The sequence below is a fragment of the Hippopotamus amphibius genome, chromosome 7 (genome assembly GCF_030028045.1).
Source record: "Hippopotamus amphibius kiboko isolate mHipAmp2 chromosome 7, mHipAmp2.hap2, whole genome shotgun sequence".
In the NCBI taxonomy this organism is placed as follows: Eukaryota; Metazoa; Chordata; class Mammalia; order Artiodactyla; family Hippopotamidae; genus Hippopotamus; species Hippopotamus amphibius.
The window spans coordinates 7,374,657-7,390,347 of NC_080192.1; the positions used below are offsets into that span (position 1 = coordinate 7,374,657).

General features: G+C 56.3%; 1 protein-coding gene across 1 annotated transcript; it reads right to left on the reverse strand.

Annotated features, from left to right (window-relative positions):
• Positions 1 to 791: 791 nt before the first annotated feature.
• CSDC2 (cold shock domain containing C2) lies at positions 792 to 12,464 on the reverse strand. The gene is made up of 4 exons (XM_057743716.1): positions 12,166 to 12,464; positions 3,130 to 3,428; positions 1,970 to 2,092; positions 792 to 1,405 (listed from the first exon to the last, which is right to left on the reverse strand). The coding sequence occupies exons 2-4, from the start codon at positions 3,303 to 3,305 to the stop codon at positions 1,243 to 1,245; spliced, it is 462 nt and encodes a 153-aa protein (XP_057599699.1). The 5' UTR covers positions 3,306 to 3,428; positions 12,166 to 12,464; the 3' UTR covers positions 792 to 1,242.
• Between the last annotated feature and the right edge of the window lie 3,227 nt (positions 12,465 to 15,691).

Sequence of the window (15,691 nt, forward strand, 5' to 3'; positions counted from 1 at the left end):
GAGACGGTGAGGGGCTGGAGGCAGAGCCCCTCCTTCCTCACCTCCCAGGCCAGGCCAGGCCAACCCCCTGCCCAGGAGTAAATGCACACGAACATAGCCTGGCCCGAAGGGGACAGGGCTACCACGCATCATGAGTGATGGAGAAGACAGGGACCACACCTCGGCCACTGGCCTGCTAGGGGCCAGTGGGAGCCAGGATCCCGTGACTTTGGCAGGAGGGCTCAGCAGCCAGGGCTGCAGGGCTGGTGGTCTCCCAGGCTGAGAGCTGTTCTTGTGGGTGCCCCTGCCTGGCCCTGGATGTGTGTCTGTCCATCGCTGGGTCCTCAGCAGCCGTGACGGCTGGACACGGGCAGAGCATCCCCCGGGGTGTGTGAGTCAGGGCAAAGGGCATGGCTGCACCCCAGCCGTGGGAGCCCTGCCCCCACCCCCCGGCAGACTCTTGCCTCCCCGGGAGCCGTGGAGGCAGGAGGGCTCAGCACGGCCCAGGGTTGTGAGCACGGCCTCAGTTTGGGGTTCAGAGAACCATTGCCAGGCTGAGGAGGAGGGGCTGGCCAGCAAAGCAGGAGCCCCCAAAACTGCCTTCTGCCCTCAGGCCCCTCTTTCCTGCCTCCAGTGTGCTGAGGGAGAGCAGGAAGGAGGGAAGGCTGGGCCTTGGCAGTGGGGGGGCAGGGAGGCCTGTCTGCCTCCAGGTTTCACCCTCTTCCCCTGCAAAAGGCCAGGAGACGCCCCCAGAGCGCTCACTGGCCTGGCTTCTAGGGGGAGGGGTCCAGGTCACAGTGGGAGACCCCAGCCCAGGGCGGAGGTGTGAGTAGCACAAGCAGAGTCTGGCCCCTGGGCCAGGCCTGCAGCAGAGGCAAGGGGAGCAAGCGTGTATGATGGGGCCCACTGTGGCCCCGACTCCCAGCCCCAGGCCTGACGCAGGCCCTCAGAGGCTCAGTGGACACGCGGGTGGGTGTTAGAAGGGCAAGAGGGTCCTGTGTGTATGTGGCGGGGAGGGGAGGAAGGAGAGAAAGTGGATAAGCAGAGAAGGCAGGTCTGGCAGCCTCCCCCTCGGTCCAGCTCACACAAGAGTCACGGGGTGGATGAAGGCACACACTCGGGTCCACAAGCACAGACAGACAGACGTGCACACTGAGCCCGCCCGGGCGACTGGCTCAGCCGGTGCCCGGGGCGTGGAGCTGCTGCCCATCTACCCTGTGTGGCTCCCCACCCACCCGGCGGCTGGCATGGGGGCCAGCCAGTCTAGGAGCCCACGACCTGGCCAGACCACGTCTCGTGGGGAGTGTGTGGGGCCAACTGGGTGAGCACCACCTCCACGGCTTGGAACTTCTGGTTCTTGGGCGGGATAGGGCACATCTTGTAGGTCACCTCGTCGCCTTCCACCGGCACGTACTCCCCCTCGATGCTGGTGGGTGGGAGAGGGGTGTCAGCCCAGGAGCAGGCCCCCTCCCTGGACGCCCGCTGTGGTCTAGCCTGAGGACAGCCTAGCCCTGGGCCTAGTTAGGCCAGGGAGCCTGAGCCAGCCTCCCTTCTCAGAGCCTCACTTCTCTAATCTGTAAAATGGGAATCATAAAAAGCCCCTCTCTGTGCTATAAAGTGAGATGTGAAAGGGCTCTGGGAGGTCCCCAAGGCTTAGGGCTCAGTGACCTCCACAAGTCACAGCTGGAATTAGGGCTGGGGGCCAGGCCTAGACGACTCCCACCTCCTAGCCTCCCTCCAGGCGGAAAGACGCAGCCCCCACAGCCCCCACGATGCGGGGACAGGATCCCAGGACTTCTGGGGTCTGAGTGCGCCCTCTGCCTGGCCCCAGCCCTCTTTCACCCATGCCTCCAGAGGCCCTTTGAGAGGAGACGTGCCAGGAACACAGGCTTCATCCAGTGAGGGGAGAGGCCGAGGGAGGCATTCTGGAGGCACTGCTGGGCACTGCAGCATGGGCCCAGCCAAGGCCGGGGAAGGGAGAGGGACTCACTCAGATACGTGCACAAAGATGTCCTCCGACCCGTTCTCTGGGGTGATGAAGCCGTGGCCCTGTGAGCGTGAGAACTGCTTACAGACGCCCTTGAACACGGGGCCAGCCGAAGCACGGGCTGTCCTGAAGGTAGGGTAGGGGTATTGGAACTGTGGCCTGGGGGCCCCCCTCCCTGGAGCCCCCACAGCCCTCTTGGGCCCCACCTGTGCAGCCTGCCTCAGGGCTGTGGAAAACCTTCCCCAGGCCAGACACCACCCATAGTTAGACTAGCTCAGTCCTCTCATCATCCCATTGGACGATAAAGAGACTGAAGCCCAGAGAGGGGAACCGGCTCTCCCAGGGTGCACAGCAAGTGGGTCTCCTGACTCCCAGCAAGTGCCCCCTCTCTGCACAAGACTCTCCCCTCCTGAGGTTACATGGATTCCTGTTGTAAGATTTTGGAGTGAGGAATGGGCAGCCTAGGCTTGAATACCTCCTGGAATGGGGAGCTCACTCTCTCCTGAAGCAGCAGTGTCCATCCTATTCACTTATTTGTCATTCATCCACTCATTCATCATTTATTAAGCATCTGCTCTGTGCCTGGCCTTGGGTTGGACACAGGGGACAATCAGTGCTTGCCGTCAAAAAACCCTCCCTGTGGCTCCCACAAGCCCCCTCCCCAATTTGATTCCATCCAATGACCTACCCCAAAGGCCCAGGGCTGGTCTCTGTCCAGCCTGCCCACCCCTCTCCAAAGGTCCACCTCATGCCTCTGCTTTTGCCCAGGCTGTTTCATCCACCTGGAGCACCCAACTTCCTTCTTCACCTGATACATCTTCCAAAGCCAGCTAGGACATCTTCCCTGATGCCCGACATTGGGTGCTCACCCCCAACCCTGCCGGGTGTAGTGAATGGTGGACAGATTCCCTCTGGATTGGAAGCCGCTTGTGGGCTGAGACTGCCTTATTCATCACCGGATCCCCAGGTCAGGGGCTCAATAAAACTTTGCGAATGAATGAATGAATGAATGCAGGCTGGCAGTTACTGGAAGGTCCTTACACAGCTCCCCTGTCCTCGGATGAGGACAACAGAGGATGGAGGAGGATGAGGCTTGGCAGCCCCGACTGGAGCCCTCTCCTGGGGAAGGATCACCGGAGCCTGGGTGAGGGGCAGGTACTCACGCTGAATACGTCCTGGTCCGTTTGGTGGGCAGGGGACTGGGCAGGTCCCGAGATGAGATACCGCCTCGCTCCCAGACCCTGCTGCCCTCCCGGTGGAAGGGGAAGGTGGGCCAGACAGGCGACTTGGGGGAGTGGAGCGGGGGCACGACCGGGGGCGGCGTGGGCTCCGAAGTCATGGCGGGGCCAGCGGGAGAGCCTGGTGGGCTCCCGGGCGCAGGGGCCGGCGAAGGGCTTGGGCGTCCTTGCGGGCAGGGCCCGGCCTGGCCCTGCTCGGCGGCCTCAGCAGCCACAGACTCCGTCTGGAAGGGGGAGAGAGAGGTACAGGTGAGTGTGGTCCAGGGTGGGCAGCTTCTGGACACAAGTCTGGAGGGCTGGTCCTACCTGCTACTCCTGACAGAGTAAATTCAGGCCCCTCACAGCCCCTCCCTGACTCAGCATCCTCACCAGAAAGACAAAATGGTCATAGAACCTTGCTGTGGGCTGAACTGAGTTCCCCTAAAATTCACATGTTGAAATCCTAACCCCCTAGTGGGACAGTATTTGGAGATGGGGCGTTTGGGAGGTAACTAGGTTTAGATGAGGTCAGGAGGGCGGGGCCCCCCGATGGAATTCGTGTCCTTAGACGGAGAGACCCTCCCCGCTTCCGGGTTTGCCTCCTCTCTCCCTGCCTTGTGAGGACACAGCCAGAAGAGGGCTGTCCACAAGTTAGGAAGAGAACCCTCTCCAGAACCAGACCACACTGGCACACTGATCTCAGACTTCTAGTCTGCAGAACAGTGAGAAGTAAATGTCTTGTTCGAGCCGCTAGCCTGTGGAACTTTGTTAATTGTGGTCCGAGCTGACTGGGACTAACCGCAAAGTGCTTCCAGCTTGAAGTTCAACTCTTTAACCTGGGGGCCTAGGAGGTGGGATAGGTAAAGTGGCCAATGATCTGGAACACAGTTTGGTACAACTGCTAGCAGTTTCCCACCCACAGGCCTGGGTCTGAATCTCAGCTTTGTCACCTGTCACGTGGTGATCTCAAGCAAGCCACCCAACAGTTCCACGTGGCGGGTGGGGGTGAGGGCTCTGGACCCAAAAGGTCTGGGTTTGAATCCTGGTTCCTCTACTTAACAGCTGTGCAGATTTGGTCAACACTCATAACCTCTGACTCTGTTTCCTGCTCTGTAAAATGGGGATAGTGTTGGTTCTTATTTCATAGAGAGGTTGCTGTGAGGTTTAAATGACTTTCTATCTTTCAATACATGGTTAGAACAGGACCAGGGCATACATAGTGAGCTCTTGGGAATGTTGGTGATTTTTCCTTAGCTCCAGTTTTCTCCTCTCTAAAATGAGGTTGAGGGACTTCCTAAGTGGTGCAGTGGTTAAGAATCCACCTGCCAATGCAGAGGACACAGGTTCGAGCCCCGCTCCAGGAAGATCCCACATGCAGTGGGGATCCTGTGTAAGCCTGTGTACCACAACTATTGAGCCTGCACTCTAGAGCCTATGAGCCACAGCTATTGAGTCTGTGTGCCGCAACTACTGAAGCCTGCGAGCCTAGAGCCCCTGCTCTGCAACAAGAGAAGCCACCACAATGAGGAGCCCTCGCACCACCGTGAAGAGTAGCCCCCACTCATCGCAACTAGAGAAAGCCCATGTGCAGCAATGAAGACCCAATGCAGCCAATAAATAAATACATACATACATACATACATAAATTAGCTTGCCTTAAAAAAAATAAATAAATAAAATTAGGTTGAGGGACTTCCCTGGCAGTTCATTGGTTAAGACTGCACGTCCACTGCAGGGGGCACAGGTTTGATCCCTGGTTGGGGAACTAGGATCTCACATGCCGCATGGCCAAAAAAAAAAGAGAGAAAAAGTAAAATGAGGTTGAGAATGCTTACCATGCAAAGTTGCTGAGGATTTGATTAGTGTATGTGACAGCATCTGGCATCTTGTAGATACCCAATAAATTGCTATTATCAATGCTAATCAATAGAAATTCCCCTATCAACAGCTCAGTGCCTGGATGACCTTGAAAAAAATTCATCCTATATTTTTCTCTGCAGAGGAAGAGAATGTAGTTCCCCAACCCATGCTCTCACTGCACCCCACCCCCAGGGGTTGGGAAATCTTGGGCTCCAAGAGATGCTAGCTGTTGACTTGAGCTTGGGGTGGGTGGCCTGCTGCAGTGGGGCCAGGCAGAACGCCTGGACCAGGAGAGCTCCAGCTCTGCTGTGTGTTAGCTGCTGACTTGGGTAGCACTTCCACTGGCCTCAGCTTCCTCATCTGTATAATGGAGCTGATAAACCCTGCCTGACTCCCTCACAGGCTGTGAGACTTGGCAGAGGAGGGACGGAAAGAAGCGCCCGTTGTCCATGGTCATATAAGAGTGAGGGTGACAGGTTCTCTACCTTCTCACCCCCATTCCTTCTTTCCCCCTCCACCTCACCCAAAGGCCCTGGGGCCAGAGGTGAATCCCTGACTAAGTCTATTTCCGACCTCCATCTCCGCCCCACTACCCACCCCCACGCCCCACCCCCACCCCTGCCCAAGCCTGTAGTTTCCAGGGAAGAGTTTAAGACTCCTTAGGACTCCAGAGTCCTGCATGGACAAGAAGAGCCAAGGAGTCACCCCGTTTAACCTCCATCGTTGGAGCAAGTCTCCTGGCCACTGTCTAAGATCACACAGCAAGTGGGACTTTTCTGGGTCAAGGTGACGAGCTGGCTCTGCCATCCCTGGGGGTGGAGATGCAGGCTCCCTCCTCCCCAGCAGGCCCCCAACACATCCCTTCCAGCCAGGAGAGCTGCCCTTCACGGCCCCTCAAGCTGTTGTGTGGATTTTTCTCTCTGAGCCCACTTGAGGCAGGGATGGGCCAGGTTTAGCATTTTTATCCCCATTTAATTAATCAATCTATTTATTAATTTTAATTTTTTTCACTGTGCTTTCTGGCACTTGTGGGATCTTAGTTCCCCAACCAGGGATCAAACCCACGCCCTCGGCAGTGAAATCGTGGAGTCCTAACCACTGGACCACCAGGGAATTCCCGTATCCCCATTTTAGAGAGAACAAAACTGAAGCTTCAAGAAGAAAAGCAGTCACATGTCACACAAAACTTGCACATGAAAGTCCACAGCAGCGTTGTTCATAAAAGCCCCACGTGGAAACAACCCAAAGGTCCATCAACAGATAAATGGATAAACAAAATGTGGTTAATCATAAAACAGAATCTTATTCAGCCATAAAAAGAAATGAAGTCCTGCTACATGCTGCGTTACAGCTCAACCTTGAAACCTTGACCCTTGAAATCACAACGCTAAGTGGCAGAAGCCTGTCATAAAAGACCAGGTATTACATGATTCCATGTACGTGAAATGTCCAGAACAGGCAAACCCATAGAGACAGGAAGTAGATTAGTGGCTCCAGGGGTTAGGGAGGGGGAAGGAAGATGAGGAGTGACTTCTAAGGGATACAGGGTTTCTTTTGGGGGTGATAAAAAATGTCCTACAATTGACTACAGTGATGTTGCACAACTCTGTACATATCCTAAAAGCCACTGGCTTGTCTATCCCAAGTGGATAAATTGTATAGTACGAGAATAGGATCTCAATAAAGCTGTTACCAAAAAAGAAGACAGGCAGTAAAGCTACCCAAGAGGACACAGTCAGGCAAGCAGGAGATGCTGGGCCCTGCATCACACCCCTGGATGCCCCCTGCCCTCCCTGGTTGAGAGCGGCAGGTGGCAGGAAGAGAAGCTCTGCCTCCCTTTCTCCAGGAAGCAGGGCGGTCCTGGCCTGCCCACTGCACAGTTTTCCCAAGCCTGGTATTGTGCTTGGCGGTGACAGCCCGTGCTGGGAGGTCATGGGGGGTGGAAGGGAGGGAAGGAGGTGGGGGAGGGGCAGGGGCAGCCCACAGTGGTCACCAGGGAGATGCAGCTGAGCTGGGATCTGCTCTGGCCAGCAAGGCCTCCAGACCCAAGACTGAGTGAGCGTGGCTCCCAGGCTTCCTGCAAAGCGGGCAGTGGGGAAGGGGAAAGAGGTACTGACTATCCAGGGTTAGGGTTGAGGGCAGCCCCCCTCCTTTCCAGCCCCCAAATGGGCCAGGCAGCGGAGCGGGGTGGGGAAGGGGACGGAATAACAGCAGCAATAGACATTCCCCCCCACCAGCTCCCCATCCACAACCCCACCCACCTGGAGGGCCTCCCAGGGAGAAGGCGGGAGTTGGCCTCTGGGCAGGAGTTGGGGCTGGAGGGGCAGATGAAGTAGCCCCCAGAAGCACCAAGAGTGCTGCTCTGGGATCGCCTCTCTCTCCTTCCTCTTCTGGAAAATGGAGATTACAAGAATCCCTCCTCCTAGAGCTTCCGTGAGGATGACATGGGATGGAATGTGGGAAGCACTGAGTAGGCGCTGGGTGAGAGGCTGCTCCTCCCGGACAGGGCAGCTACGTTGGGCATGGGGGGAAGAGGGAGTGGGCTGCAGGAGAGACCCCCGAGCCAAACCCACCCTTTACATTCAGCTTCCCTTTTTCCCCAAGGACTCAGCCACCCACTAGGTCCCTGCTCTGCCCCTCATAGCTGCTCCTTTCATTTAGTTCCTGCAACAGCCCTTTAAGGCTGGTGCTATCATGACCCCATTTTGCAGATGAGGAAACTGAGGTTCAGAGAGGCTGTCACTCACTCAAGGCCACATAGCAATTAATGTCTAAGTCAGGACTTGAACTAGGGCAATCTGACCCTGGAGTCCTGGAATGGAAAGTTAGGAGTCCTGGGTTCAGTCCCTGTATTGCTACTGATTTACTGTTTGGACAGTCTTTCCCTCTCTGGTCCCTGCCAGAGCCCTGGATTTGAAGAAAGTGCACAGTGTGGGGCAGACTGGGAGACCAGGGAGAAACGAATGAGGGGATGCAGAGCAAGCCTCCAGTTCAGACCCTTTCTCCAGAATATTGCTGCAGCAGGGGGCAAGTGAAGAGAGGGCTTTTATAGTCTGAATGCTGTACACAGTCTTTACAAAAAGTCTTTACAGAAATTATTTTCCATTTTTAAATTTCCCAGTTGCCCTCAAAGGTTGAAATTACAATTTTTTCCATTTTACAAATGAGGAAGCTGAAGCTCAGAGAGGTTAAGTGACTTGCCCAAGGTCACACAGCAAGTAAGTGACAGAGGCCAGATTTGTCTGAAAGCATATGGTGCTTTTCCTGTGAGGGTACATTCTGTTCCTGGTGCAGCCAAGACAAGGCTGAAGTTTTCCCAAAGGAACTTTCTCTGAGAAAGTAAAGGGGGAAATAAACTCTGAGAGCAGAGAAATAGATGTGTTTGTAGAACATTTGTTTCAACTCAAACAGAGCGAAAGCCTAGCCCCCAAGGGATTCTGTGTGCCAGTCCGGGGGCATCTCTGGCCTAGAATAATGCCCTTCAGAACTAGCAGTTGGAGGACAAGACAGCTCGGGACCCAGATGGCCCAGGATTGAATCCTGGCTCTACAATGTCCTAGCTGAGTCACCCTCCCTCTTTGAGCCTCAGTTTCCCCATTTGTCAAATAGGACGAATCACAGCACCCTGTCCAGATTACGAGGAGCTGAGGAGCTGGGTCAATGGTCCACCTGTGAGTGTTTTGGTTCTGACCTGTCAGCCAACCTCCTCTTCATTTCCCTGCATGAAGACCAAGCCCCAGCAATTCTGCAGAAAAAGGGCCAGAGGAGGTAAGAACAAATCATCAGGGCTGTTCAGAGATAACCCTAGGCAAGGTCGTGATACAGCATCAGGAGGCCGTGAATGGTGATTCAGCCCTGTCAGCAGGTGACCATCGGCCTGGTGTTGGGGTTCCTCTAATTATCAGCACCCCCAAAAAGACCTGGGCAGGATATGGCTGTCAGAGTCCTCTGTTGACCATGCGAATCCCTCTCCTTCTGGACAGATCAGGGAAAGTGAGCTGGCTCAACCACCCCATGCTGTGTGACCTGGGAGAAGCACCTGCCCCTCTCTGGGCCTCAATTTTCTCCTCAGCTACGTGAATCATCGTTGGTCCAGATGATGCTTGAGGGTCACTCCAACTCTCCTCTGAGGTTGTCAAAAACACACACATAATTGTATATGATTGCCAGGCACTGGGACAACAAACAGGAAAGGAGACAGCCCTGCCCTTAGACGGCCCCAGGCCAGCGCGGGAGCAAATAGACAGGTAGGACACAGACGACAAGATCCCTGCCACCATCGACTGATTATTAACTGTGTGCCGCGTGCACCAAGCCCTTTGCCCCATTTCCTCATTTATTCCTCACAATAACCCTACCTAATAATTAGTGTTATTAACCCCACTCTTCAGAGGAGTAAACTGAGGCTCAGAGAGGTGAAGAGTCTTGCTGGGGTCACACAGGCGGTGGGGCAGCACTTCCTCACCCTGGAGATGTTTTGGGGGGCAGTGCAGAAAGGCCTCGGGTGGGAGGTGGGAAGGGAGGACAAGCAGGTCCCTGAAAGCTCCTGCCTCCCCTGGAGAAGGAAGAGCAGGGCTTGGGGTGCTATTTCTGGCTTTGTGCTGACTCAGACCATGACCTTGGGTGAGTCACTTGCCAACTACGGCAAGCTTAAAAACAACTCCCTCAATAAAAACATCCCAGCCCAAGCCCCTGTTGTGGAGAATCAGAGATGGGGAGGAATGGGGATGGTGGCTTAGAAAGGGGAAGGATGGGGAACACAGGGTGATGGTGGAAGGGCTTTCTGAACTTTGAGGTCTTGTCCATGCTGGGCCACAGGAGGGTAAGGAAACAGCCTCAGGACCACCAGACAGAGGCTGGCACTTCCCCTCCCCCTCCCCCAGCCTCCCAGACACTCCTTAAAATACATCAGTGCCAAAGCTGCTCTAGCAGCTGGAGGTGACCTAATTAAACCTGGTTCTTTCCCTCTCCCACAGTGTGTGTGCATGTGTGTGCGTGCGTGCATGTGTGTGTGTGTGTGCGTGTGTGCGTGTGTGTGCGTGTTGGGGCAGGGGCTGCCCCGGCCAATACTTGAGCTTAACTGAGACCCTTAAACGCTACTCCTTATCATGTCCTCAAACTGCCCTGGAGGGCTGCTATGATTAAGCCCTTTGGGCTTCCTTGGCATTAGTGGGGGTAGGGATGCCAGGATGGGCACCACGAGATCCATGCTCACATCCCAGCTCCGCCGGGCTGTGTGACCCTGGGCAAGTTACTTTCCCACCCTGATTCCCCCTAGAGAGAGGAGTGGACTGGTCAAAGTCACATTTAGAGTGGCTGAGCTTGAACTCAAATCAACGTGACCGCAAAGCCCATGAGCTTTCCAGCGTGCCATGCCACTCATCCTGGCGATCATCATTTCACTGGCTCTGGGGCAGGGGAAGAGCACCCCCTAATCTTTTTTCCTCCTATCTTAATGCTCTGCATAGACAAAGGTATGAATTGCCCCAAGGCCTCTTTTTCCCACCAGGCTCTGGTGCCTGGCCTTGCTGGCTGTGACCAGTGGACGTGACCAGTTCAGCCAAGCCCTGAGCGCCCTCTGCTGGTGCCACTCTCAAGGACTTGCCTCCAGACCAGCCTGCAGGTGTCCCCTCCCGACCAACCAACCGTGTGGGACCCCCCCCAGTGCCCCCTAGGGAGGCCCCTCCTTGGCCAGTGGACGTCTGTGAACATTGCCCATCCATCTCTCTCCGGGCCTGGGAGAAACCTCTGTGGCCAAGATTGTCCTCTGGCCTCTCCCAGGCTCCTGTGAGCCAGCTCCGCTTACACCTTTTTTTTTTGGAGAAGGGTCAGACAGATCCAGAGGGGTGGGGCAAATATGGGGAATAAATGTTTCAAAGAAATGGTGGCGGGAGGTGGGGTAGGAGGCTGGGAGGAGGAAATATCCAGAATTTGAAGGACCCAGAGGCCTCTGGGATGGAGTCAGCTTTGGGGAACTGGCTCCCTATCCCCTAGCGGGCTGGAGACAGCCCCTTCCCAGGGAGAGGCCTCCACTGGCGCATATCCAGGTGGGCACGGTGCCAGGCTGTCAGAGAGGTCGCCCACCCCCCACCCACGCGCACGTCCTCCTCCCCTCCCCCAGCCCCAGCGGGTGCAGCAGTTCACACTCTGTATTTATTATTGTTCTCCGAGTCCCCCTCCCCTCTCCCGGGGAAGAGTCTGCTGGCTGGCAGATTGGCAGGAACCTGCTGTCTCCCTTGTGGGTGCCAGCATCGCCCCTTATCTCCGCCCGGACTCCTTGTGCCGGGGTCAGGCCCCTCAGGGACTTGGCACTCACCAAGGCTGCCCGAGTCCCCGCATCCCACGGCAGGGGACCCAGCAGCCCCCTGGCTTATCACCCCTGCCCTCCAGGGGCTGCGCCCTGGCAAGGGTGGCGGTCAGAGCCAGAGCAGCGGCCAAGGGACAGGGGCGGCCTTGGGAGGGGCAGGAGCTCCTGGTGGGGGTGGTTCCGAGGCAAAGGGCGAAATAATAACATGGAGCCGCCTCTCCAAGCCAATTAACACAATTATCCCCATCACACCGGGGAAGAAACAGAGTCAGGGTGAGACAGCTGCTCCAGGTCCAACTGTCTGCCTGCCCCAGACGGTCCTGCCCCAGCCCAGCCCCAGATTCCAGGGGGAAAGACTCGGTTTGCTCCCTGTGCACTCTCCTTTCAGCGTCTGGTAGCAGCACAATGACTTCTCCAGTCATTTCTCTCCCCCCCCCCCCCCCCCCCCCCCCCGGTTCCCAGACAGGAGGCTGCGGCTTGGCAGGTGTCTGCTGTTCTCTGCCTTTTGAGCCAGACACAAGTCCCGTACACACACACACACACCCCCCCCCGACAGACACACACGTACGCCCTCTCCCAGGGAGCCACACCGCCTCAGCTTCCCTTGGGGGCCAGGGAGAGGGAGGGCAGGCGGCAGGACGGCCGGGTGGGCTCCCGTGCACAGCCGCCGGCCTCTCTGTAAACTGAACTGGGCTGGGCCAGCCCCAGGGGAGGTGCCCACCGTGCCCACATCGCGCCCCCTTCCCTCGCCCATGCCAAAGCCAGCCTCCAGAGCCGGCGTGCCCTCGGTGTGCCCCCACGGTCTAGCCCCTTACCTCTCCCGGGCAGCTGAGGGCCCGGCACTGCCTCCTGCAGCCGGCTTCAGACTCGGCCTCTGTCTGGCGCTTGGAGCTGATGAGCAAGGGATGGGTCTGAAAGATGTGCCGTGTGTATGACTCCGCGTGTGTGTGCGTGTGTGCGTGTGTGTGTGTGTGAGAGCATGCGGCACCTCAGGCCCCTCACTCACTCACACACGCCTTCCTCCTGACGTCAGGAAGAGAAGGAGGGAGGGACTGGGATGGGAATTTGTATTCCCTGCTTAAAGGGACAAGGGGCCCCATCTTCTCTGGCCCCGACACCACCTCCTGAGTCAGACGCAGAGGGTGTGAGAGAGTGAGCTGCGTCTCTCAGGGCCTTAAAGCTTCTTTTTCTGGAAAGTGGCTTTTATGGCCAGGCCAGGGTATAATTTGCCCTGCCAGGTGGGAGTAGCTGCTGAGGAATGCAGGGGAGGAAGAGCTGAGGACAGCCTACATTCCTGGCAGTTAGGGAGCAAGTGGTGAGTGAGTGAGTGTGTGTGTGTGTGTGTGTGTGTGTGCGTGCGCGCGCACGCGTGCTGGGGGGCCACGTGTGCTGCATGCTGGAGGCCTGCTGCGGGTTGGGGGTGACTCTGCGAGAACAGAGGCCACAGCAGGGTCCCAAGGACTCTCAGATCTCCCTCTCATGTCCCCTGCCCTCTGCTGGTCTGTCCCTCACTTGTCTCTGAGATCCTTGTGAGTGAACCCACGTGGGCAAGTCGCAGGAACTCATCTCCTCCACTGTCTGGCCCACAGCAGGCCTTTTGCCATTTGTACTGAACTGAACTGAAGAGGACCCTAAGGGAGTGAAAGTTGCTACACACACACACACACACACTCACTACAGCCTGGGAGGCTCTCCAGATGCCCTGGGTGTGAGTCTCAGCCCCAGCGCTTCCAAGATGGATGACCTTGGGCAAGTCTCTCACGACTTTTGTCCTCCACAAGCTCTGCAAAGCAGGGAAGGCGGCCCTTTCTGAGGGGGCTTTCAGAGGCTCCAGTGCAGCCCGGGTACAAGCCCCCTGCAGGAGGCCCCCCTAAACTAGCTCCTCTTCCCTCTTCCCATCCCTTCTCCTGAGCCTCGGCTTGGAAAGAAGGAACTCTGTCCCTCCCACACCTTTAGTACTGCTGACACAGCCTGGCATTTTCAAAAGAGGTCTGATGAAAATTGAAAGGAGGTGGGAGTTTTAAGGGAGACAATTAAGAAAGATACAAACACCTCATGAAAATAGCGAGTAAGAGGCACTGAGGGCGCCCCACCTGTCAGGCAACCTGCTTTGCCCTCACTTAAAGCTCAGGACAATCCCACAGTGTGTCACCATCATCTGGACTGTGCTGGGGAGAGAAGAGCGGCTCGGGTAGGATGGGTGACTTGCCTGCGTTCCTTATCTAGTTAGAGGGGTATTTGAACCAATGCCACCACGTATCCCTGCCCTTCCAGAACCTCCCAGAACAATCAGATTTCTGATTCTACAGGAGAGATGGTGATACACTTTAGCTGTTGTTACCTGAGGCCCCGGATTCTGATTCTACTCTATCTGGTCTGAGGACCCCATCCGCACTATAAATCCTCCTCTTCCTTCTCTTCCTCCGTCTCTTCCAAAGATAATAACAGTTTTCACAGTGCCCGCCCAGGCATCATCCCTCCTGTTTCTTATAACAACTCTGTGAGGTTTACCTGGGTGAGGAAACAGACTGGCCAAATGGTGTCACCTGGCTCAGAAGTGACAGAGTGATAGGCCTGGGCCCCGGGCTCCGGACCCATGGTTTTCACACTCACCCACTTGTTCTTCTGGAGACGGGCTGGGGCCAGGGTGGACACTCGTGATTTTCCCCTGCCCACCACCCACTGTCCCTTCTGGGGGGAACTGCCTCCCTGCTTTCACCTGGGGACTCCTCTCTCCCCTGTCTTGGTCCACAGGACCCCTGGCCCAGGCCGGGCCAGTCGGAAGCAGAGTCAGGCCTTGGGCTGGAAAGCCTGGCAGAGTTCTTCTCCCCGTGGATCCTGAGTTGGTAGAGCTTCGGCCTTGGGCTGGCTGGTGGTGGCTGGGCATCGGATTACGGGCTGGCAGAGTGGAGCAGCCAGGGAGGACCTCTCTGAGGTGATGATCTTTAAGCTGAGCCCCAAGTGACAAGAGGCAGCCGGCCTTGCCACGATCTAGAGAGAATTGTGCGCAGAGAGGGTTGTGTCAGAAGGCCCTCAGGTGGGAGTGAGCGTTGACGGGCCAGAGGACTGGGAAGGAGGCTGGTGTGGCCAGAGGGGGTGAGGGAAGGGAGAGACAGACTATGAGCCTGGAGGCTGGGAGGCAGGGCCTCAAAGGCCAGTTCTGAGGAGGCCGCGGTCTGGTCGGCTGTGGACAAGGCCAAGGCAAGGGCCGAGGGCCTGACCTCTCCCTTCACGTCCAGCCTCCGTTCTCAGAGGCCCTCCCCGCCCCGCCGGCTGGCGAACATGTGCTACGGCTGCCAGGCAGCCAGAGAGCCGTGAATGAAGGAGGCTGGGCTGAGGTTTGAAGCAATGTTATGATTATTCTCGACAAAGACGAGAGAGCACAGCTGTTCATTCAGGAAATGAGCAGCCGTGGTGCCACCCACCCGCCCACCAGCAGCTGAGTAACAAAGAAATCATCTGCTTAAAACCAGGGGCCCCGCCATGGGGGCTATTTCTGTGAAAACTAGGAACTCAGAATCTCCTCTCCGCGAAAGCCTCCCTCGCCTTGGAGAGGCTATAGCGGTGGGTCAGGGCAGAGAAGCCCCTTAGTCCTCCTGAGCCCAGCAGAGTTAGAATCCCCATTTTGTTACTATCAGCCCACCAGGTGGGACCAGTCCTGGGCTTACGTACTTGAATCCACATACCCTTTAAGGTACATCCACCCCTAAGATGTCAGTGCTACCTGACAGATGCTGAAACAGGCACAGAGAGGTTAAGAAACTTACCTGACATCACACAGCTGGTAATGGGGCTGGAATTAAAACACAGGAATTCTGACTTTATTACACTCTTGTTCTTTCTGCTACCCCACACTGCCTTTGAAATGTCTTCAATTCCCTAGATGCCTGTTTCCTCTGCTGCGGGACTCATCTCCAGCCTGTACTAATGATTTTACCTGGTAAATCAGAGTGGTCCTTCTTTCCTCTCTGACTATGCCCCAGTCATTTGCTGTAATTTGACTACCACCCTTCTGCCAGAGAAGATCTTTTTCTGCCCCCCTGACCACATCATTTGTTCATTCACTCATACATTCGGCAACTATTTACTGACTACTTACTTTGCGCCAGATGGCCCGGGCTGGAAGACTACGAAGAAGGAGACAGATACATGCCTTGAGTTTACAAAGCTCATGGCTCATCTAGGAAGAGCTGTGGCACAAAGTGCACAAGCGAATAAATGTATAATCAAATTATGAAGACAACAAACAAGCCGGGTGAGCTGCAGGAGACTAATAGGGCCACATCCACCTGCTGAGACAGAGGGCTGAGAGGGAAGGGGCCCTGGGAGCTGAGCCCAAGG

What these genes read in the sequence shown, in the direction of transcription:
- CSDC2 (XM_057743716.1), bottom strand. Translation starts at nt 3,305, where the DNA reads ATGACTTCGGAGCCCACGCCGCCCCCGGTCGTGCCCCCGCTCCACTCC. An exon ending in CGGACCAGGACGTATTCAGC is followed by an intron (nt 2,093 to 3,129) that starts GTGAGTACCTGC and finishes CCCTACCTTCAG; the next exon opens with GACAGCCCGTGCTTCGGCTG. An exon ending in ATCTTTGTGCACGTATCTGA is followed by an intron (nt 1,406 to 1,969) that starts GTGAGTCCCTCT and finishes CCCACCCACCAG; the next exon opens with CATCGAGGGGGAGTACGTGC.